Source organism: Lichenostomus cassidix, chromosome 26 (genome assembly GCF_008360975.1).
Source record: "Lichenostomus cassidix isolate B80296 chromosome 26, HeHo_3.0, whole genome shotgun sequence".
Taxonomy (NCBI): domain Eukaryota; kingdom Metazoa; phylum Chordata; class Aves; order Passeriformes; family Meliphagidae; genus Lichenostomus; species Lichenostomus cassidix.
Window position 1 is genome coordinate 2,894,934 of NC_139506.1, and position 23,673 is coordinate 2,918,606.

The window sequence follows — 23,673 nt, forward strand, 5'->3', positions numbered from 1 at the left end:
CCCTTAAAATCCAGCCCAAATACCTCCTTCCCCCCCCGAGGGTGGACCCCTCAGCGCACGGAACGGAGGACCCCGGAAGAGTAATATTGCACAACTCGTTTTATTTCGTTATTGCCGGATTTGGCTAAAAACAGTTTAAAACAGTGACCCCGCTGCTGCCCGGATGTCAGATGCCCACCAGCACCAGCCCAGCCCCACCCGTGGGTCTCCCACGGGCACAGAGTGGGCCCCATGGAGGGGGCGAGGGCAAGAGCAGCGGGGCTGTGCCCTGAGTCACTCCCGGTGCACAGATAAATGCCAACCACACTGCTTCCCCGTCCCACCCCATCCCTGCAACACCCTCCATGCCTGGAGCCACCCCAAAACAACGGCAGCAATCAAAAGCAGAGGCTTCTGCCTCCCAGAGAGGTGTCCTGGCCACCAGCAGCACCCAGGCCCAGCGTGGCCCCCACGGCTCAGTCGGAATCGCTGAGGTGAAATAAAAGTGTCCAGGGGTCATAACGCGTGTAGCCGAACTCCAGCATGGCCAGGGTAAGAGCCCAGTCCAGGGCAGACTCCTCATCCTCCTCGTCAGAGCTCTCCGAGGAAGAAGGGATGAACACCTGAAGCAGAGGAGAGAGGATTAGCCGCGGGTTTCTGGTGGTCCAGCCCAGCCCCAGGATGTGCCACCCCACTTACAGCTGGCACCCTCAGCTGCTGCCGTCTGTGCCGCAGCCGCCGGCGGGCAGGCAGCTTGTGCAGGTAGATGCACTCTGAGCTGAACGGGCAGTGGCCACGGACGAAGAATTTGCACCTGATTTTCCTGTGGGATGCCAAGCACAGTTGTGAGTGTAGCTCCCGGAGCAGCACAGAGCCCACAGCCCTGCCAGCTGCAGCACCACACACTCACCCTGTCCGTGCCTTGAAGGTTCTGATGAGCTTCTCCTTCTCAGCCACATCTGAGATCCAGTATTTGTGGGGGATGTAGTAATTGGAGGTGATCCGGCACTCTGGGCAGGCCCTGGGAGAGGGTGATGAGTGCAGATGAGTGTCCCAAAAAGGAGGAAGGAGCACAGGCTCAGCACCCGCACTGAGTGGTCCTGCAGCCATAGCCTCATCCATCATCCCCATACCCATCAGCACTCCCAAGTGCCTGTAACCAAAGGAAAGTCACAGAGATCCCAGGCTCAAGGAAGAGCTTCAGGCTGCAGAAGGGGGGACAGTGACCACCCTCCCACATCCCCATCCCCACTCACTTGATGACCGTGCTCTGGAAGTCCCTGCTGCGGCGCCACTTGCGGATGCACCCCACGCAGTACACGTGGCTGCAGTTTGGGAGGATCCCGAAGAGCCTCTCCTCTGGCAGTGGCTTCTCGTACACCCTGTCCATGCAGATGCCACACACCATGGCCTCGCTCTGGGCTCTCAGCACTGCTTCAGAGCCTGGCTCTGCAGGGACCTGCAAGCAGAGCAGCACAGTATGGCAACCCCCTGGCTCTGTGTCTGCCCTGGGCTCAGGGAACACCACAGGGTGACAGGGACTGCCCAGCCACAGCAGACCCCATACACACCTTTGAAGGGTCAGTCCCTGTCGCCGTCTCCACAACTGCCTCTCTGGGGTCAGAGGAGTCTGGATCCAGTGCTGGCCCTTGTGGCTGGAGACCTGCAGGAGGAGAGTTCTTAGAGGGGAAAAGCACATCCCACCCCATCATCAGAGAGCTGGGTGGGCTGCTTAGAGTGTCACAGCAGTGACAGTCCCCACACCAGAGAGCTCTCCACAGCCCCAGCTTGGCTCAGGCTTGAGTCGTGGGCAGAAACATGCACAGGCTGCTCCACCATGACCACCTCAGTATCTCCACCCCACTGGTCCCCTGGGCAGCCTAGCACCTACCTGAGGCACCCCGAGCTTTTGTGGGGACAAGCTCCCCACCGATGGCCCCATTAGGGATCTTACCGAGTGCTGGGATGTTCTTCTTGTCCTCTTCCACTTCAGCCTCTGCTTTTGGGACCTTTAAGGCCGCACATGTCCTGCTGTGAGCAGGGTGGACCGAGGTGTGCTGGGCTGCCCCGCAGTCCCGGGCTGTGGCTGTGGGATCAGCGGCAGGCTCCGGATCACAGCGGCGGTGGGATGCTGGACCATACTGGGTCCCTGGTGGTGCTGGCTCCTCCCGGACGTGCTGGTAACTGGAGGAGTGCACGGACAGAGACAGAGGGTCCCATCAGTCCAGCATGGTTCTTCTAGGCTCCCGGGCCACCCTCATGGCATCAGCCCCCCTCACAGCCATCCTTACCGGCACTGCTCTCCATAACGGCAACACCCCCGCTGGAAGTACCTGCAGACCTGGGCTGATTTTCTGTCATGTGAGAAGCGGCAGCTCTGGCCCCACCGACAGCACCCACGGGCAAAATTCCTGTTAGCCAGAGGAGCCACATGGCTGGGGTCAAACCCTGCTCCAGCCTTGCCCAACATCCCCTCCCCCCGATACCAGCTTTGTCTGTGTTGGGGACATATTTTGGAAGCCACTCTGGCTGGTGACTGAGCTCCGGAGCCCCAGCCAAGGACAGAGCCCGGGGGAGCCACCTCCATCCAGCCTAATCTGCGGGTTAATTGCAAAGCAAAGCAAGCCCAGTACAGGGACAGCTTCTCCTCGGGACTGGGGCAGCATGGAGAAAAGGCAGGGGTACCGAGGGCTGGGGCATGGCGGAGGGCAGGAGCCCTTGGCTTGGGGCTGGCAGGAAGGGAGGGCTCAGCTGGAGTGCTGCCGCCGACCCCCAGCTCCGGAGGGGGATGGGGGGTCAAAGCCATCCTGCCCCCACAGCGAAGAGCCCCAGCTCCAGTTTATCCCCGCTAAAATCTGCTCCCAGCCGCTCCATCCGCAAGCGTTTACCTGCACAGGGGTCTCAGACAGCTTGCCTCAGCCCCTACCGACCCAGATGCCATCATCGAGCCTGCCTCCAGCTCTTCCCCAGCAGTGTGGAGGGCTGGGCCACTTCCCGGGGCTATTTATGGCCTCCGTGTGGCCCGGGTCCGGCTGGGATAATTCTCTCGTACTAGCCTGGGACACGTGTTTTGGGCGGAGGACAAGCCCGGGCTGGCTGATAGCACCCGGGTGTGTGAGACAGTTTACAGTGAGTCAAGGACTTTGCAGCTCCTGCTGCTCCTGCAGGGACGAGCCTGGACAGGGGCGCCACTGCAGATAACAGAGATGTGTGCTAACGTCTTTACAAACAATTCGATGGGTGAAGGGATGGGTGTTAAAGTCTTTGAAATGGGTCTTAATGTCTCAACTAACGACAAGCCGTTTGTTACAAAGCCCAGACAATCTAGCTCCTGAAGCAGAAAAGTGGCGCTGCACAAGCCTGGGCTTCTGAACTTCGGGGGGAAGTGACAGGTTCAAGGGGGAATATGTGTTAGGCGGTTCGGGAAGGCTGTACCTTCCCAGTACCTCAGCCAGTGGGGGAAAGAAGAGGGCAACATGCGGCCAGGAGTTTAGGATAAAAAGGTGCTGCATCCTCCAAAACCTGGAGAGAGAAATGCCCGCGGGTGTGTGCCCCAGTGGGCTCTCTCCCTTTATTCGAATCAAATTGCAAAGCTGCTCTGTCTCCGTTATGGACACTGGGTTTTCATAGCGTCATTTTCCGTACAAGCGTGCATCACTAAATTATGTAGTTTCACTTCTTTTTCAGTTTCACTTCTTTCTCAGTTGTCTCCCCCATCCCACTGGGAAGGGAGGGAGTGAACAGCTGGGTGGCATTTCACTGCCTGCTGGAGTAAACCACACAGTGTCCCCAGCCAGCTACCCTGCCCAGCAGCACCACGGCTCCATGTGTCCCCAGCTGCGTGGGTGTAAGGGTCGATCCAAGAATCGAGTTCTGTCTCAACATTTCTCATCAGAAACTACAGGTGCAGGACTTAGGCAGAGAACGCTCTGTACTTACCTGAAGCTGGTCGGGAGCGAATGCTTTGTACCTGCCTAAGGTGATACAGAACGAATGCTTTGCACCTGCCTGAGTTGGTACAGAACAAAAGCTTGTGCTGCCAAAGCGGGTATGTGACAAAGACTTTGCACCCGTTGCCCTGACACCCATTGTGAAAAACCTGCCGACCATGCCTCGGACACTCCTCCCTTGGCCCTGCCAGGTGGAGTTTGGCATATCTCCACAAGAATTAAGGGGGAGCAAAGGCGGGTCGCAAGGAGGGACCAGGTGTATGGACTAGCATAAAAGGCGGCTCTGGAGTGACTGAACTCCGAAGATCTTCCCCGCCGAAAGATCACATCAATCTTTGCAGAGTCAAAGGAACGCCTACTAAACGGGACCCCAGGAACGCTGGACGTCTGTGGACCCGTGGTGGTAGCTATAGTCCCCTTTCCTTCCTTTTCCTCCCCATATTTTTCCAATTTTCTCTCTCTCTCTCTCTCTCTCTCTCTCTCTCCTCTATTGCAGGTCACTTTATGGGCTCAATTAATAAAGTTCCTCTTTGGTTTGAAATTTAAGTCCCTTGACTTGTTGGATTTTGTGTTTTCTTTTCTTTTTGCACTCAGATCGTAGCTGGTACGAACCATCACGCGCCTGCCTATGAGTGACCGTGACAATGGGAGAGGCAGGGAACAATGGAGCAGCTTCCCCCAGGGCACTCAGGTGGGGCAGAGGGGAGCCTGCGAGTCTGAAGCTGCTCCCTGCACATTCTCAGGTATTAGGCCACAGCCAAGAGCAGAGCCAGGTGACAGCACATGACCTCCCTGGAGCTCATCCTTCCCCATCTCGGGATGTTTTCAGCTCATTTTCAGCTCCACCCGCAGCACTTGGGGCAGGAAAGCACCCAGCTCTCAGGCTGGGATCCGACTCAAGACTGGCTCTTTCTACTGTTTTAGGTTTGCAGGCAGGAAAACCACAGCAGGTATGAGATGGCAGAATTACAGAGTCCCAGGAATCATGGCAAATCCCTGGAAATCACAGCAAATCTCATTGCCTCTGCTGGAAATCCTCCCACGGACAGCCCTCCAGGTGCTGAGAGAAATCCCACAAAGACAAGCTGGACGCTAAAAGGTTCTTAAATATTTAGTTCAGATTTATTTAAAGTCAAGTCAGTTTGTGGACACTATTTATATTATTAAAAACACTTGGAAGTTTGTACTTCTAGCAAAAATATACATTTCAGTTTGAGGGTTGTTACACTGTCGAGAAAGGAAGAGCAAGAAGTTTCCCAGGTGATGGGCACGAGTCCTGCACTGCGGCCGTGGCTGGGACACCACCGGGGCTTTGGGAAGGGCAAATCCCCCGGGCTCCGACCAGCACAGCATGTCTCCAGTGCCTTCCCCCAGAGGGCTTCAAAGTGCTTCAGAAACGGTAATTCCCAACACCCCTGCGAGGTAGGGAGGGGAGGGGCTGGGTGGGGAAACTGAGGCACGGCAAAAGGAGTGGAGTGTGGCAGCAGGGGGAGGTTTGGGACCAGCCAGCCCTGTGACGGGGAGGGAAAGCCCAGTGCTCTTCCCCTTTGGGTTTTAAAGGAATTATTGCACTAGGGAAATCTGCTACCCCGAAGAGGAAGAAAGTAAAATAAAACCGAGTAATTTGCTCCCACAACCCCTCCTTGGGAATACCAGTATTTTAATAAGGCTGCTCAGGACACACGGGACTAGGAGCTACAGACAGGGAAGTGTCGCTTCTTAGGTCAGACACCATTACCCTGTAAGGGAAACAGAGCCCTTCCCAGGACCATCCTCCCCCCATCCCGAGCCCAAGTGACACAGTCACCCACACACCAGGGGCCTGGCCTGGCCCAGGCAGCACCGTGGTGGTGTTTCACTACAGCTGTGAGAAGTTGTGAGGTAAAGTCCCAGAGTGGTGCTGGGTTCAGGCAGACCCTGAACCCTGGAGCTGTTCCCACTCTTAGGAATGGTGGCAGAGGAGGATTGGCAGCTTCCCTGACACAGCCACACTCACTGGGAAGTTCCTGCCCATTGTGAGCATCCCAACCACTCCCTCCCCATTTATAAATCCTTGGCATTTGTACTGCAGTTTACAGCTGCAAAGCTCTTTGCAACCAATGCAACTAACAGATCCTCATGGTTCTGCTCCGAGCAGACAGCAGGTGACAATCCAGGTCCCTTTCACAGAGGGGAAATTGAGGCAGGACACCAAACCCTGACCAGCTCAAGGCCCCTGACCTTGCACAGACCTTTTTGTAACTCAACTCTGTGCAGAACAGTCTGTAGAAGCCATGGATTCTGTGCCTCTGCTCTGAAGGTGAATCTTAAGAGTCAAATCCTTTCCCTCCCACTTCCTCATCCCTCTCTCATACTGAGGTGCCAAGGAACACATTCCCTATGGAATGAGGGTGCCAGGAGCAAAGGCTCCCACACAACACTTGGGAAGTAGAGCTCACACAGTCCCGCTGGGAGACAGGAACATACTGCAGAGCACAGAGGAGGCTGCAGCTGAGGGTCTCTGCTAGGACAGCCCTACCCATGTTCAAATACTCTGGCTTTTCTTTGGGAAAGAGAGAAACATCCTTTCATCAGACTGTCCCAGACTTCACGGCTCAGGACCACGTCTTCGGAGTGCAAATGAACAAGAGAATACAGACACACTGCAAGCACTGCTGCCGGTCCTGCTGGCCCCTGCACCCCCTCAGCCCTCCTAAGGACCAGAGCTCCCCCACCCCGGGGACCTGGGGTGCCACAGAAACCTCACTGCCTGAGCCATGTAAACCGGGCGGCCACTCCGCTCTGGGAGCAGCCAGAGCTGGGCTGTGGGAATGGAAACAGCAGCTTTGCAGATTTGTTAGTGTGTGTTAACGGAAGCCCTGGCTGAGCAGGAGGTGACTGCAAATCCTGACGGCATCTTGCCCTATGTACCGTATGTCAGGGTCATGTAGAAAAGAGTTTCCAGTAGGAGAAATGGAAGACGCTGGGAAGGGTTTTCTTTGTTTCTGTACAAAGAGTCTTGATGGGAATCCATGGCTTCATTCTCATAAATAACAGGTCCTTAGTACATGTCCTTGTAGATCTCCTGCAGAAGCGGGTGCAGAGATGTTTCTGTCTCTGTCTTCTTGATCTTCTGCACCAGCTGGGCATGCTCTGTCACCAGCTGCCGCAGGTCAGCCATCTTCTGCAGCAACTTGGGGAAGAGGTACTGGGCATCCGGGTGGTTGGACTGCAGGTGGAACTCCAGCGCTCGCAGGATGTTGTCCTGGATCTCCTCCACCTGCTTCACGTTCATCAGGCCAGGGCGGTCTGTGGAGAGGAAGCACGGTAGCTGCAGGGTCATGGGGCAGCCCTCCAAAGCACACGCTGCTCCTGGGGAAAGGGAGCTGGGGACTGTAACCCACCCACTATGACTCCAACCCCATCAGCTAGAAAGGGGAGAAGTGTGCCCTTGGACAACATATCCCACAGCAGCACATGAGAAGGAGATGCCACTTCTACATTCCTTGCTGTTGGTCCAAGCTTGCCAGGCATCACCACCACAGAGAACCTTTGGTTTTTGAAGTGTTCAGTTCTTCTCTTGTGCCCCTGAGACAGCCCTGGCTGATCTCAGGGCCAGCTGCAGCTCAGCTCCCCTAGCCCCCCTCTGTACCACCTCTAAGTAGGGAGGACTCTTCCTGACCCTGGCATGGCCGAGGGCGCCCGCTCACCTCCGCACAGGATGATGGCAGCCACAAACAGGGACAGGTCACTGTCATCCAGCTCCAGCGCGTTGAACTTCACAGCAAACTCAAATTTGGGCTCCATGATCTCATTGAAGGGCTTGCGCAGGCTGCGCAGGAACTCGCGGGTCACAAAGCCATTCCCATTGGCCACCAGCAGGCCATCCTTGTTCATGATGGAGGCCAGCATGGCAAAGATGGCCTCGTGCACTCCATACTTGAGCAGAGTCACTTGGTCGTTCAAGTAGAGGCCTACGAAGCTGGGGATGCTCTTGGCAAACTCGGTGAGCTCCCGCACAGTCTCCACCGTGGTGCACTGGCAGCGGTAGAAGACGTGCACCCCGATCTCCTTGTAGGGGGGGATGCCATTCACCAGCTGCTTCCACACCAGCCCCTTCTCTGCCTGCCACAAGGTGTCCATGTCATGGATCACAAAAGGCTGCTTGAACAAGAAGCAAGTTAGGAGTCTGCTCTGGGGACTCGAGATGCCAGCTCTGTCCAGGACAGTTGTGTTTGTCTGCCTGTCCCTGTGCTGTGCCCTGCGTCTGGGGCTGACAGTGCCCAGGCAATCTGCACCCACCCACTCCAGCACAAGTCTGCAGAGCAATGGGACTTTTCCCGGCAAGGGGCAGGACATGCAGAGCCCACCTGGCTGCAGGTAGGAACTGGTGCATGTGGAAAAGGTATGGTAGCAGGGAGATGTGCAGCATCTCCCAGAGAACAGTCCCCCACACTGGCCATGGTCAACCCCGCCTGCCCTGGGAGGGAACTTACTGGGGTGCTGCTGGCCTTCCCGGTCAGGATACCTCTTGCCTTCTTTTTGGTCATGTTGAAATTCTTCAGGTAGGCGTTGTAGATGTGCTTGGAGAAAGCCTTCAGGTCAGCCACCTGCGGGTTCTGGCAGCTGATCTCACTCGCTGTCAGCCCTGCCACCAGCTTCCTCTTCTCTGCCTCTGGCATGCGCCCGAAGCGGATTGCTGCAGGGCAAAACTGGGGGTCAGGACAGTGGGGGGACCCCAGGAGATGCAGCCAGAGAGGCAGCAGTTTGTTCTGCTACTGCACATGGACACGTCTGCTGGAGAACACCTGCAGCTACACAACACAATGCTTCTCCAGGCTGCAGCTCCTCCAGCATTGGCACCTTCATGAACCAGCCACTGCCTGCTTCCCTCACACCAGCCTCCCATCCCACTCCTCTGGACTCTTGCACACACCCCAGTTCCCACATAAACACCTTCGCTTGTCTGGGTCTGAGATTCTTACACCTAAAGTCTAAAAATCCCAGCACAGAACAATCTGTGTGTCCAGTTCCCTCTGGGCCAGTCCGTAAGGGACAGCCACGTGCCAGCAGCTGTACTGCACGGTGGGAATGAACAGCCCCTTCTCATACAGAAAAAGGGGATGAAGAATCAAATGCTTGAAGCATTTGGTTTGAATGATCTCCTAGCAAGAAGAGCCATAGGCTAAAACACAGCAGGCTATGGGCACCCTTCACAGGAGGGCAGCTGGTCCAGTGTCACCCAGCTGGCCAGGCCTGTGGGCAGCAGTGACACTCACCGTTGTGTGACATGCCCAGTGAGAGGCATTTCTGGAAGCGGCAGTACTGGCACTTGTTTCTGTTCTTCTTCTGAATCTTGCAGCTCCTCTCACACTTCTCGTACTCCAGCTTCATGCGGATCGTCCGACGGAAGAAACCCTGCAGGCAGGGAGCAGGGGGACATGGAACATCCAAGCTGCAGCCCGTGATCCCAGGGGGATAAACACACAGCTCACTACTGATCTGCAGCACAGAAACCATCTTTAAAAGCAAACTGAGGGTCCCTGTGGGGACAGATGGATTGGCCTTACAGAGCAAAGCATGACAGGACAAGGTTTGGGCCATACAGGTCTCAGCCACCTTCCCAGGGCAGCAATTGCAGCCTGCCTGTACTCGCCACACTCTCTAGACTGGTTTGATTTTTACAATCAATCCCTTATCCCTGATTTGCTGCAAATCTGCTTGTGTGAGGAGGCAGCTCAGTCCCTGGGGTCTAACCCCTGCTTGGTGGTGCTGATGCCAGCCCTCCCTGATACTCACCTTGCAGCCCTCACAGGCATGCACGCCGTAGTGGAAGCCTGAGGCTTTGTCTCCACAGACTCTGCACTCCACGTTCAGCGCTCCCAGCGCCGCCTCCTCACAGCCCATCTGCAGCTGGTCCGACAGCGAGGGAGAGGAGCTCTGTGACAGGTCTGCAAACACACACAGGATCACATCCTTCCATGTCACAGCACAGGCCTAGCTCCTGGCAAGGCCAGCTCCTCCAGCCGTGGGGCTGAGGAGGGATTTCCAGCCCTGTCCTGCTTGCCCCTGATATCACATCTGGAGTCTGGCACTGGCTGCAGGCAAATGCCACGCACAGAGTCAAGAGTGCCCCAGCAACTCAGACTCCACATCAATGCTCCTTTCTTCCCTCTGGCATTCATGTCCTGACAATGAAACCCCAACCAGCAGATTTTATAATCCCTGGTTGGCCAGCTGCTGGCACAGGACCGCCCAGCTGGAACATCAAGGGCTCTGGAGGAGCCTCTTCCACATCCACAAACCTTTTCTCCCACCTCCTACAATCACTTTGCACTGAGGACTTGAAGAAGTGTCCAAGGAAGAATTCCCAAGCACCCTGGGAGGTCCCTTGCTCTGAAGCACAATGTTACCTGCCTATCCTTTCTCCATTCAGGGACAGATCCTCTGCCTTTGCAGCTGAGCATGCTTCCTGGGGGCTGTGGGGTGCCTGGATGCTCCACAGGATGAGCTCCTGTGGCTCCACTCACCTGTGTAGCTGCTCGAAGGCAGCGAGCTATCTGGTCCTCCAGTTGGGTCTGAAGCTGCACTTGCCACCATCACTGCCTCTTCCTCTTCCTCTTCCTTGACCTCAGGTACTTCCTCCTGTAGTTGTTCCATAATTGATCACCCCTCAGTGCCAAGACTGCAATCCCTGTCATAGCTCTGGCATCATCCGCGTCTATCCGAGATGGACCCCACCAGGCTGTTCCTGCTAGCCTGCAGGACATGGGAGAGAGGCCACTGAGTGTCTGCACAGAGCAGCTCAGCAACAGGACACTGTGTCACCAACCACACCAGTCCTGCTCTGTGCTTGCTCCTCAGCCAGTGAGACATGCAGAGCCGGGGCCATTTAAAGATCCCTTTGCACTCTGGAATAAACATTCTGTAGGACTCAAGGAAACAAAAGCTCACAGAATTGTTTTTAAAGCCCAGCAGACCATGAACCAGCTCAGATGCCACCCAGGGACCTGAGGTCCTCAGCTTGCAAGTCCCATCGCAGAAACGCCGCCCCAGACCTGCCAGTGACCTGGGATGTGATGGTGACAGCCAGGTCCAGGGTCTCCAGAGGGATGAACGTAGGGCTCGCTTCACCTGTTGTCCCTGCCCAGCCATGGGAGAGCTTGGACTGGGAGCAGCAGCTGACCAGGGCACTCCATGGGACACTGGGGAGCAGGGCTCAGTGCAGCAACAGGCAGTGGCTAAAGGCTTCTGGCCTGTGCAAGCCATCTGCAAGACTGATGGCTTCCTGTCAGCCCTGCACTCGTGCTCCTTCCCGTCAGAGTGCTGCCAGCTACAGCCTTTGTGTTTGTTTTCACTCAGCTCCTCTGCCAAGAGCAGGGCTGAACGTGTTGCTGTTGCACTGCGCAGCTGCCGGGCTGTGCTCAGCCACGGGGTCCAGCAGTGTGATCCCAACAGCCACACAATCCAAGCAGTGTCTTAATCCTGGGTTTCCTGTGGGAGGAACGGCCCCATCCTCCCCCATGTGCTTCCGCTCCTTGTTTGCCTTACTCCATCCCAAAGAGCCCACAAGAAGCTGCAGCCCTTCAAACGATGCAGCACTGGTACTGTGCGATGGCAAAGCCATCTCATCTCCCTCCCAACCATCTTGCCTGAGTGTCCAGCTTGTGCTGCAACATCCTGGTGTTCATTTACCTCCAGATCTTGATTCCTAAACTGACTCTTGCTTGAATAATTAATATCTCAATCCCAGCTTATGTAAAGTTCCATCCACTTCCTTAAAGGAGCTATTTTTAAGTGAAGAAATATCCATCAGGAAAGCCACTGAAATCCAGGTTCAACCAAGAAAGCCTTAAGTTGCAGACCCAAATTAAACTAATGCAGGATCTTGCAGGGGCCTCCTGTAAGGGCAACCCCAAGCTCTGAGATGGCCTGTGCCCCATGCCCAAGCCCACAGCACAGCCCAGGCCTTGCTGGGGGAAGGCAGCAGTACCCAGGACTCCCTGGATTTGTTTGCTGTCCTGCAGCAGACCCTTACACCTGGCACTTCAGACTTGAGCTGCAGCCAGCTCCTCAAATTGCTGGAAAGCCATCAAGGTCAGAGCTCCCTGAAAGATCAAGGAAGCAGCTCAGGGAAAGAACAAAACCTGCAGGTGGGAGGGTGAACACAAACATGTCACAAAGCCAGGACACAAGTCACCCCTGGAGCTGGTGCTGCACCACAGCCTGGGTCTCCTGTGGCTGAGGGGGCTTTGTTTTTTCCCTCCACACTGGGAATTCAGACTGCAGGACAGGTGGCTTTGTTTCCAGGAGAGGCACCTTAGTGGCAACAACGAGCACACTGCCCTGTGCTCCTTGGCAGCAGAAGCAGGCAGAGGGGTGCTCCCTTCCCGTGCCTCCACACGAGCACTGAGGGACCATTGAAGGGCTGTGTTATCCTTGGCCTCCACTCACACATCCCACACGGTGGGACATGGCAGACAGGCAGGAAAACCTACTCATTGGAGATGGAGGGTAATGAACTCCATCGTTTTCAGGGTTATATATAAATGATCATACAAACATCAGGGAAACACTTTCGCCTGGAGGAGCAGTTAGTGGGGAAAGCTTGTGGCAGGAGAAGCTTGTCTACAGTGGAAAATCCATTCTGCAGCAGCTTAATGAGCAGCTCATTAGATTCCCTTTCTCCCTGGCATGCAGCACAAGCCCCTTGCTTTAAACCCACTGCAGACAGAGCTCCCTGCTTTGCCCCAGATGTCTCATGGGACACGTTGGAATAATGTGGACACATCCCTGGCATGCTGTCCTCCATCTGCCAGGTCTGCTCAGGGCCACGTGCTCCCAAGGTGGCAGTGAGTTTTTGGCATGCAGTTTGCTCCCCAAAACCCAAAAAAGCAAATCCAGAGCTGTGCTTGGAGTCGGTCTTGGATGGGTGTGAGGAGGAGGAAAGCAGAGGATGAGGCATGCACAGGAAGCACCACAAGGCTCCAGCTAAGGCTGCTCATGTGCATGCAGGCATTATAGAAAGGATATGGATGTGAATCCCAACTTTGAGACTGGTTGGAGAGGCAGAGAGAGAAAAGCTTTTACCAGAAGGCTCTGAATGTATTGTTTGAATATCTCCTTGCAGGCCAAGAGTTCAGGGGCCTGGACAGAGGGGAGCTGCAGGAGCTCTTTGCACACCTGCCCCTCCCTTAGCCCTTCCCGTTTTCTAAACAACTGGGATAGAGAGATTACTGGAAAAGAGGGCTGATCTGACATGGGAGGCTGCAGCCCTTGCCTTTGGCAGATGGAGAGCCAAGGCAGCTGCTGCCCAGAGCCCCTGGCAGGGGAGGGAACCCACCCTCCCCTCTATGCCAGGTACAGCAGGGCGGCAGCAGGCAGAGGCTGCAGAGATTCACATGCTGCCCTCTGCTCCTTTGCAAACCCTGCAGCCAGAATGGGGGTTCCTGGGAAGCTGGAGTTCTCCAGAGGTTTGTCCAAACTCTCTCCATCCAAGCACAAGGAGGGACCTGCCCTGCCAGCACCACAGCCCAGAATCCTTGTGCAACAGCACTGAGGATGACAAAGGACAGACAAAGGGCCCATCTCCACCGCAGGACCTCTACAGCCATTCAGTGCCTCTACATCCAGTGGCCAAGTTGCCAGAGCAGGAGCAAGGATAACTTCTCCCCTTTGCTAAGGAGTCCCCTGCCCGAGCACAGCACTTCAAGCTTCAAGCTGCCAGAGGAAGGGCAGAGATTTCTGCCTGGCATAAACACCCACCCCTTTTTTCCATTCAACAGCTGTCACAGGACACTGATGGAAACAAGGATGGAGACTGTGAATTTCTTCCTAAGCATATCCAGAGACTCTAGCAAAGCTGTTTGCCTTCCTCTTCCCACAGGATGGGAATGAGCAAGAGGGCAAGCATCTCATGACTTGCTCTGCCCTTGCCTCAATCCCTGTTCCAAGGAGCTTTGGTAAGCCTGGCTGAGCCAGCAGCTTCCTCTGCAGCCGGCACAGGGAGGGTTTGTTTGCTGGCTCTGGGCTTGGGCTGATGCCTGCTGGCTGCAAACAGCTCGGGCAACAGGTTTGTCTTTCCTAGAAGCTGGCATCTATGCCAAGCTAAACCATCAGTGGGAACAGGGAGAGAGACGTGGCACAACCAGAAGAGGGAAAAAACAGGAATAAAAGTTAAAAGGAGATAAATCTTCCATGTGGATTCCCTGCAAGAAGGCAGTACTTCTCCAGAGCTGACCCAGGTCCAAGCCTCCCATTCATCAACCAACAGCTTGTGCCCCTGTGGCCTGGCAGCTCCCCACTGCTGATTAGCATGTAGACCCTGGAACCAAACTCTGAGTTTCCAGGCAAAGCAAAGCACCAAAGAAAGGTCCAAACCTCCCAAGAGTCAAGTCACAGAGTTGATTTGCTCAAAGTAGTTGTTCAAGTTACTGTAAAAGAGGTCATCAGGAACTGCAAAAGGAAACCAATATAACATGGGAGCACTTCTGGCTTGTGTTTTTATTCCTCCGGACAAGAATGTTTGCCAAATTCACAGCCAAAAGAAACAGAAGGGGTGAGATGAGAACTTGGCCATCCTCCATAGGGCAGCACTGCGATGTGCAGCACATTTTGAATCCACAATCAAAAACTGACCTGAATCCATAAAGGAGATGTGATTACTGCTGGTTGACCATCTTTTGCAGACTTCCCCCAGGATTGTGTCCCTGCTTCCAAGATCTGCTGATCAAGTACCAGTTTTTGTTCCTCCTCCTCCTACGTCAGCTGCTACTAATAAAAGCCAAATAAGAGCTAAGCGGATGCTGCAATACAGGAAAGGTAACTAAGTGTACCCAACAGGAGACACAAACTGAAAACATGTTTGTGTTTGCTCCTGGAAGATCAGCATACCCCCATATTAGCCAATGAGATCTCAGCAGCACTTACTAGCTGAGTGCTTCCTCCCTTACTCAAAGTCTTGGCCGCAAGGCAGGCTACACACAAAAATAAACTACTAGAGCTAGCAAGGAAGAGCCCTCCCACACAGCACCGACCAGGACAGACATTCTGGGCCAGATTCTTCCCCTTGAAGCATCTGCTCAGATGTTGTACCATGCCTTAGAGTCCAGTTCTGTGATCCTCTCTCCAAGGCTGCTCAGTGAGGACCACCCTGTGCTTCCCCAGGTTTGAGCTGGGCTCACTAAGCAGCAGGGTGCTGCCAGAACTGCCATTACCATTAGCTGCTGCTAATCACTCAGGGACATGTGACACAGGGTGCAGGAGATTCCCTCAGCTGCCTTGAGCAGCAGGGCTTGCCAAAATGAATCATGCATCTATTGCATGTTTTAACTCACCCACTTCCTGGGCACTGATGGGGGAAAAACCCCCAACTCATTAAAAAGGTTACAAAACTTGCTGGATTCTTCTCTTTTTGTACCATGATTGACGCTGTCTCCAAAACCAGGTCATGGCATTTTACTCCAAAAGGAACTTGCAGCTGGGTGTGTTCAGGGTGCAAGAGGTATTGCAGTCACAGAGAAAAAGCAGACTTTGGGCACTGAACTCTCAGCCACGTGCAAAGCAGGGTCTACCAGGCTGCTCATTCTCCAGCAGATACAGCCGTCCTTGGCTCCAGCAGCTCCAAGAATGCATGAAATGTGCTCCAAAATCTTTGGATGGCAGATATTGGAAGACAGAGGAATCATCATCCCTCCACAGCTTCCCAGCAGAGGGACTCCCTGCCCTCATCAGGCTCCGTGGCTGACGCTGGCAGAAGGGCGGCAGCAGGGCAAGCAGGGAAGAGCTGTGCAGTTGTTAGCTTTTACTTGAAGTACTGCTCCATGACCTTCAGCAAATCTGGCCAAGTCCCCCATTTCCTTAATCATCAAAAAAAAAACCCAACCAAAACCCACCACAAAGAAACAAACCCCGGACTTTTACAGTGCTTCCTTCCTGATCCTTCCCTGGCTGCGTTAGCTCATGGAGACGGCATGTTTTGGAAGTGCAGAGTAATAGGTCAGTGCCAAATGTCGTTGTTTAATCCTGTGTTACAGATTTTGACACCTGTTCACAGTCACACTTGCAGGTCTGGCCTGCCTGGCCCCAGCTCAGTTCCTCGCACTGCTCGTGACTATCTTCTCCTCTTGTACATTCCTGTACCAGGCATTTCCAGGATGACTTTCAGAAAATAAACTGGTGTATCTCATTCTGCGAACTGCTGACCAGTATTTATGTTTTGCTGTCAACTCAGGACAGCCCAGAGCACCCATGGCCAGGAGGGGCACGTGGGTCTGACCCATCAGAGCAAGGACAGCAGCCAGGAGACAAGCAGGTACTGGAAAGGTGACACCACTGGGGCTTCTCAGTGCTGGAAACAGCACAGAAGTGCTGCTATTTGAGAAGATCATTAAGTCTGACACAGAGAGAGGATCAGCCCAGGGCACAGCAGAGGTGGCTGTGAAACTGTGGCTATGCTTTGGGTTCACGCTGCAAACCTGGCACTTGCATGCCAGAGAAGGTGTCTGGGATATATTTCCCTTTCTTTTACCATCCCAAAGGTGAGGAAAGTTGGAGGCTCAGAACTCACTGAACCACCATAAGATGACGTTTTCCCAAACTGCTGAAGTCCTTTTGGCTGTACTCCAGGGCAGTCAGTTTCCTTAGGGACCCCTTGTCCTCCCAAACCTGAGCAGGACACATGGAAGGATCTAGTTTCAGGAACATCAGTAATTATAGAACAGGGCTGGTGAGGGAGGAGCTCACAGAAACAGCAACACCACGTCTCAAGGCAAACAGTGGGCACAGGGTGTTACAGACTCAGAGCAGCACTGAAATGGAACTCCAGGAAAGTGGTGAGTGGAACAAGCTGTGGCTATGAATGGGAGTGCTGCTGGCGGTCAGTGGAGCCATAGCTTGGCAGAGCTGCACACATCAGGATCCAGCTTACATTTCCCCAAAGTCTCAGGGTCACTGGGACACCAGCAAGTGCCACCCTGCTTCAGATGGGGCAATCAGTTCCCCAGAAAAGCAATGGGAGCAGAAACAGCAGTGGGCCAGTGAGTCAGTCAGGATCACACACACGCATGCAGCCTGCTGTCCTGAGCCAAACATCCAGCAGGCCTCTAGGTTTTATAGCTACATTGCCAGTGCTCCCAGATCCAGGAAAATGCCCACAAAACCAGTAGCAAGCCTCCTCTTCTTTACAGCAACAAATTTTAGATCTCCTGCACTAAACAGGAAAAAAAATAAATCCATCAGCCTGTAAGTTTTGTTATGTTTACACTTGGACTCCCAGAAAAGTGCTACTTGGTTTTGTAGACTTTAGCAAAATGTCCTGGGCACCAGCCATGCCGCTCTGATTCCAGGATGCAGCTGACAGAGAGCAATTGTGCCCAGGCACAAGTTTGGATGATTCAGCAGGGCCAGGAACATGCGCAGCGAGATGGATCAAGCAGACTGCTGTGTCTGCTGCAGCTCCCCTTCAGCCATAGAGCAGGAAAACAGAGGGGTCCCAGTTTGACTGCACACATCTTGTAAGAAAACCTCCAGAGAACACCAGAATCACTTTTCCACACAAACTAGTACAACACCCTCTCAAGGGAAGTAGATGGGAATGCAGTTTCCTTACTATTTTTGGCCACATTCACACAGCAATAGCTGCCTGGAGAACAGAGATTCCCCTGACTTTTCAGCAGGGAAAAGAGCAGCGACCGTGTCAGCGTGATCCTGCCAAGACTCACAGTGTGCTCTGACCATTTGGATTTCTGCCCCAGCCCCCAGAAAACAAAATGCTTGAGCAAAGCATTAGCACCTTTCATAACATCCTCATGCCTTTGGCACCGTCTTGGGGGTACAGGGTGAGCCACAGAGTTCACAGCTACTGCTTCCTGACACAGCCAGATCAGCAGGAGCTCAGCAGGCTCCTCAAGTTCATGCTCACCAACAACCCTTTTCTAGAGATCCCCATGTCCTTAAGTTCCACAATACAAGGCCTACCCCACAAACATGAAAACCCAGGGATATTTTCAGAGGTGTGGGTTTCTGACCATCAACCCTCATGGGGTTAATAGCTTTCAAGAGCCAACATCTCTAGCAGAATCCATATGAACAACTTAAAGGTGAAAAGCTGATTTGGGCATTTTCAGAAATATCCCAGATTGCACTACGATGAAATCAAGAATTGCATAAAAAGTGTTTGCAACAAGTCAGGCAGGATATGGATTTGAGCTTGGGTTCCCATCAGCAAGATGACTGCACAAAGCATTGCTTATTTTGAAGCCATCTCACACAACCTCTGCCAGGAAAGGCCTGACAAAGCCTGTCCTAATGAGATAGGCATGTGTTTCACAGTAAAGTCTGTCTTAACAGCCCATCAAAGAAACCCATCCCTATCAGCTCATCTGCCCTTTTAAATCACCAGAACCCTTCCCTGTCTCCATCCCACATCTCTGTTAAGGGTTGAACATGCATGTTCTGTTTTTTGCTACTCCTAATTGCAGCTCCCATACCAGGGAAACCAGGAAATGCAGCATGATGGCAACAACTTTGGCTGGCATGTAGGTTACTGGGCTGTGGTTATACCCCAGCCCCAGAGATGGGTTCTGGCTTGACCCAGCACCACGACAAATGCTTACATTTCTGGCTTGTGTTTTTATCCTGCCACTTCCTCTGTGATCAGGATTCCCCTGCAAACTACAGACTCCCCAAAACTTCGAACAGAACCAGTCCACGAGGTCCCCAGGAAAGTACCCCAACACACACATGCATTTCAGAACCCTTTGCAAAGGCAAATGGAAAGACCTGGCCAAAACAATCCCAGATGTTCACAAGCTCTTAGCTAAGCTTTGAAGAACACAGACATTTTCCAGACACTATGGCTGAAACAGTGAATATTAAAACATTTCAAGAAGTCATTCTGAAACTAAGATAAATCTTGAGTCAGTTCTGCTCTGAACCCTTCCTGCCACCAAGCAGAGCTCCAGTGAATGTCATCTCAAAACATATATTTTGGGGAAGATGCATTTCACAATTTCCTTGACCAAAAGGATTCATACTGGCATCAATCGTTCCACTCTAAACCCTGCTTTGGGAAAGTAATTTCCCAGGCATTCTGCCAAGGCAAGCACACTTCAGAGTATTAACAAAAAAAATAAAACTAGTTCTACAGAAAAATCTTATTTGTCCTCACTATGGAAATCACTTCTGCTTGTCCAGACTTTCCCAGAGTCTCCAAAATTACTGCAGCAGTGCACCTCTGAACAGAGACACTTCTAGAAAAAGCAGAGATTACTCTGCAGCACCTGATGAGAAGCAGAAACACAGCGCGACAAATCCATGGGTATCTGTTTGCTCCTGCTCTAAGCAAGAGTCAGTCCAAACCACAAAAACCCTGACATCTCTAAAATGTCATAGTCGGGGCAAGCCAGGCTGGGCTCTGACAGCAAATAACCTTTCAGGCAGAAGCACTGTAACATCATCTCACCCAATTAAAACATCATTTGTATGTCAGGTTCTGTTGTTCAGAGGAGCCCAAGAGTCTCTTGTTATGCCAGTTCTTCAGTCTCCAAGAACATTTGCAGATTTCCAGTCCATAATTCAATAGCCACAGACAAAACATTCCCCAAAGGGCAACAAGATGTACTGCACAAAAATATGTATTTGTCAAAAGGCATCACGCAAGAAAGACAGAGCCCATCAACACCAGGAAGCAATTCTGTACAACAATGCTCTTCGGATCAGCAAAGCCTCACGGGGCTCATTATAAAATCCTCTCCACATGCTGCAAAGATCCTTGAAAGTCTGTGTCTTGAATACCAGAACAGAGACGGCGTAACAGTTGCACCAGCTTGACACGTAAACCCACAACAGCTCAACACCTCAGACCTGTGTTGTGGCAAACACACACCCACAGCCTCGCGCAGACAGCCTCACCACTGCTGATTCCAGGAATCATTTCAGAGGTCTGCGGGTAGGACGGTGCCTGCCCATGTACTGCTGACCACCTCCTCCAAACCCCAGTCCTTCCTCTGCCATGACCTGCTCGGCTTTGTCTGACACCAACAGACAGCATCGGCACCACTGCCAGGTCATGTGTGGGATTGTTGGGTGATTGGTTACCCACGAGCAGCCCTGGATCCCGTGTGTCCTCCCCCATCTTCAAGAGCCAATTTCAGTCATAAACATCAGTGAAATAATGAAATGTTATGTCACTATGCTTTGACAGCAAGAGCCAGCTGAGGAGAACAGGATTAGATCATGGTCCTCACAATGTATTTCTAAAGTAATCCATAGAGACCATATTCAGAAACTGAACAAAAATAAGGTATAGAGTGTAAAATTAATTTAAGAAAGCTCACAGACAAAGTGAAATTCTTCCCAGGCTCTTCCCTATCCCAAGTTTTTAAAACCATATTGGTCAGTGCCTGCCTGTGAAGGAGAAGGGTTACCTCTGCGGAGCAGCTGTCCCCGTCTGCCTGTCGCCAAAAGCCACCGCTCGGTCACCATGTCAGCACAGACAGCCGAAACCTGGAGCAATCTGCAGGAGGACAGAGAGCAAGTTTCCACGGCTGTGCTGAAGGCCAGATATTTATGCCGCTGGGAGCACTGGGCTGGGTCCAGCAGCAGCTCTGAAATTTAAACACACACTCCCTCTTTCGCACGCTGAAACCCTGGGCCAGGGTGACTCCGGGGGGCTGCTCTGGTCACAGCATCTGCCCCAAGATCAGAAGGTAGAGCAAACCCTAGGGTGTCCCAGCAGACACAGCCCCCATCCCCTCCCCACGGATGTCACCTTTGCCTTAAGTCACCTGCAGCCAGAGGCTGATGATCCTGAGCTCTTGTGACAATGCACAAAGTTGATGCTAGAGCAAGGTCTATGGTGGCCATAAGGCAGCTTGTTTACTCAGCTTGCTTAATCCACCTTCAGAAGACTGTCAGAAAGTTCCTGCAACTTTAATGAACTTCCTCTTGGGTGGCTGAAACTTAAGGATTCAACAGAGTTCATTCACTCTTCTTGGTTTTCCTGATAACTTTGCCTTGTATGAATTTCAGGCTCAAAAGAGAAGGAAGAGACCAATGCCGGAAAAAAATGGCTTATGAGGCTTTGAACTAGAGGACTTAGAGAAAATATGTCCTATTTTTAGACAGTTATGCAGACTAACTGGACTAAAACATTAAACAAAGATGTTGTGAACATGATGCTATTTGCACCCACATACCCTTCCTGACATTACCCAGGCTTAGCTGCTCCTCCCACTCCGATGGAAAAGCCCCATTTTGTATAGCTGCCCTTGACATGGGGAAACTTGTGAGGCAGCTGAGGACCAGCAACAAGCCAGCATTGCCAGCCCCTACCAGGATGGGCAGCTTGGTGGCAACCTGTGAGTGCTGAGAGTGAACCCCAGTGCTGTTCACCCTTCCAGGTCTGACACGGCAGGGGCAGCTGCAGCTGCTCAGGAGAGGATGGAAAAAGAAAACGAATCCCCTGCCTCGAAAGCTGAGGATTTCAGCACACTGGCCTGAGTGTGGACGGTGTTCTCTACAGGATCAAGCACCTCATGTTCATCCAGAGGAGGACACAAGTGTGAGATCCAAAAATATGACCCAAGTCCCTTGCACTGGAGCACCAATCACATCAGGATCACCCAGTCAATGATGCCAAAGTCACAGCCCCTTGAAGGCAGCGACTGCCCTTGTTTAAAGGCAGGGGCTGAAGACAGCTCGGAGCTCTGACAGGGGCCACAAAACTGCCCCTGGGAGCTTCACTTTCACAGCAGAGCAGGTTCCTCATCCCTTCTCTCCCAACATAGAAGATAGTTTTTCTAAACAATCCTGACGAAGTTTCTCTTTAATCTCCCTGACAAAGAACAATACTAAAGTCATTCCAGCCCTACTGGCACATCAGGAGTTGGCTTTCTCCACCTCCACCAGCAATAAAGCTCATCCCGATTCAGTAACACAGCATTAGCCTTGACACTGTCAACGAGGGCTGAATCACACGCAGGGAGTGCACAAATCACACCCTGAGCTCTCTCCCATTGCAGACCAGAGTGCTCTGCTGCTGCTGCCAGAAATCTGAGAATTAAAACTAAATTACTGGCTCGTCTTGTCCCACTCACAGCTAAATGCCAGGACATGCCCATCACACTACACACAAGGCAACACTTGCACCAGCTCAGCAGGGCATGGAGGGAACCTGCCAGCACATCCCACCTGGATGGTTTCTCTGGTGTCCCTGGCTGACACATGGTAAGTCATCAGGAAAACTCCCACCTCAGCCTGAAGCATGTTTGTATAGAAGAGAATACTCTTCTGAAGGCAGAAAGGGATTTGCAGGGAGAGGGTAGGACAGGAGAGCAGAGCAGAAACAAGAAATGGGACATGGGCTGCCTCAACCATAGGTCACTGGTTTAGAGACCAACACTGCAACCAGCCCTGGGACTCTGATTCATGGAGCAGCCTCCGCTCAGACCCCTCTGCACTGCCACGACATTGTCCGGACCCTACAGCACATCGGATTCATTCCCACAAGCATGTCCTTCATCTGGGATCTCAGGGAAAGAGGGAGTGGAATGCGGAGATATGAGGGATGAGAAAGGATTCTCAGATCCTTCTTCCTAGACTAGCCCCTCACCGGATGCTCTGCTAAAGGTCCATCCTGACCCTCTTGCTTCTGCTCCTTCCCGCCCCAGACCCCTGTGGTAGCTGGTACCCTCAAGCCCTAGCCAATTCCCCCTCCACCACCCCACCCTGGCACAGAAGACAGGCACACTGTCCCCTAAAGTCTCTTCCCGTGCGGGTCATGCCCCGTCCTCAGTCTCCCCAGCTTTCCCAAGCAGGAACTACAGCCTGAACCCTGAAGTCACCGGTGCCCATCACGTCCCAACTCCTCGCACCCACGTCCCTTCTGCGCCAACCTGTCCGCCACACCCCCTGCCCCAAACCCGGACTGTCACACCCCCGTTCCTCTCACACCCCCAGATCCTCACACCCCCGGCCCCTTACAGCCCCTGTGCCTCACAGCCGCTCTCCCTCGTACTCCCCGTCCCTCACATGCCCCGTCCCTCACACCCCCTGCCCCTCCCGCTCCCCGGCCCTCCCGCCCCGGCCCTCCCGCCCCCGGTCCCTCACAGCCCGCCGTCCCCCTCACTCCCTCCGGCCCCGCTCACCTCGCGCGCGGCCCCGCTCGCGCCGTCTCCCCCCCGCCCCTCACCCCCGGCCCCGCGCGTCACCGCGCACGCCCTGACGCCACCGCACCCCGCGCGCGCGAGCGGCCAATCGCCGCCGCCGCCGGGGGCCTCGCGCCCGCGTCACCACGGCAACGGCCCCGCCCCTCCGCGCCGCACCGCCCCCTGCCGGGAGCCGCCCGCACTGCACCCCGCGGGGCCTCATGGGAAGTGTAGGCGCTGCCCGCTGGGGGCGGGGCGTGCAGGGGGTGTGCCCTGTAGGGGCGTGGCGTGGCGGGGCGTCCTGACGGCGGCCGAACATGGCGGCGGCGCTTGACCGGTTGGCTCCGCGCCCGAGGAGCCCGAGCAGGCCCGCTGACCCTTCGGCTCCAGTAATTCGCACCGCGGCCCTCACGCGCCTCGATAGAAGGCAGTAGCCCAGCCTCGCGGCAGAGCTGGGAAGGGCTCACTGTGCCCAGAAAACCCGTGCAGAGTGACGGGATCCTGTGTTCGGGAGGTCCCGCCAGGGTGGCGCGGGGCAGGCAGGGACCCCGCATGGGGACAGCACAGGGCTCAGGGCCACCCCGCTGCGGCCCGGCGCTGTGAGAAGGGGAGAGAGG

The 23,673-nt window shown here is 53.9% G+C and overlaps 2 protein-coding genes across 6 annotated transcripts; both read right to left on the minus strand.

Annotated features, from left to right (window-relative positions):
* Positions 1-86: 86 nt before the first annotated feature.
* On the minus strand, positions 87-3,056 carry LOC146426960 (uncharacterized). The gene is made up of 8 exons (XM_085082951.1): positions 2,868-3,056; positions 2,271-2,390; positions 1,934-2,163; positions 1,551-1,642; positions 1,236-1,438; positions 890-1,000; positions 679-802; positions 87-602 (listed from the first exon to the last, which is right to left on the minus strand). Exons 1-8 carry the CDS (start codon positions 2,921-2,923, stop codon positions 456-458), a joined length of 1,083 nt encoding a protein of 360 aa, XP_084939077.1. The 5' UTR covers positions 2,924-3,056; the 3' UTR covers positions 87-455.
* A 1,973-nt stretch (positions 3,057-5,029) lies between these two features.
* PPARD (peroxisome proliferator activated receptor delta) lies at positions 5,030-23,139 on the minus strand. Of its 5 annotated transcripts, none has more exons than XM_085083168.1 (8): positions 23,057-23,139; positions 20,336-20,424; positions 10,439-10,667; positions 9,708-9,859; positions 9,188-9,326; positions 8,405-8,607; positions 7,619-8,069; positions 5,030-7,217 (listed from the first exon to the last, which is right to left on the minus strand). In XM_085083168.1, exons 3-8 carry the CDS (start codon positions 10,566-10,568, stop codon positions 6,970-6,972), a joined length of 1,323 nt encoding a protein of 440 aa, XP_084939294.1. In that variant the 5' UTR covers positions 10,569-10,667; positions 20,336-20,424; positions 23,057-23,139; the 3' UTR covers positions 5,030-6,969. The 5 variants fall into 5 exon arrangements, with proteins under 5 accessions (XP_084939294.1, XP_084939290.1, XP_084939291.1 ...); XM_085083164.1 differs by having other exon boundaries at positions 7,619-8,072; XM_085083165.1 differs by lacking the exon at positions 23,057-23,139 and adding an exon at positions 20,696-21,615 and having other exon boundaries at positions 7,619-8,072.
* Between the last annotated feature and the right edge of the window lie 534 nt (positions 23,140-23,673).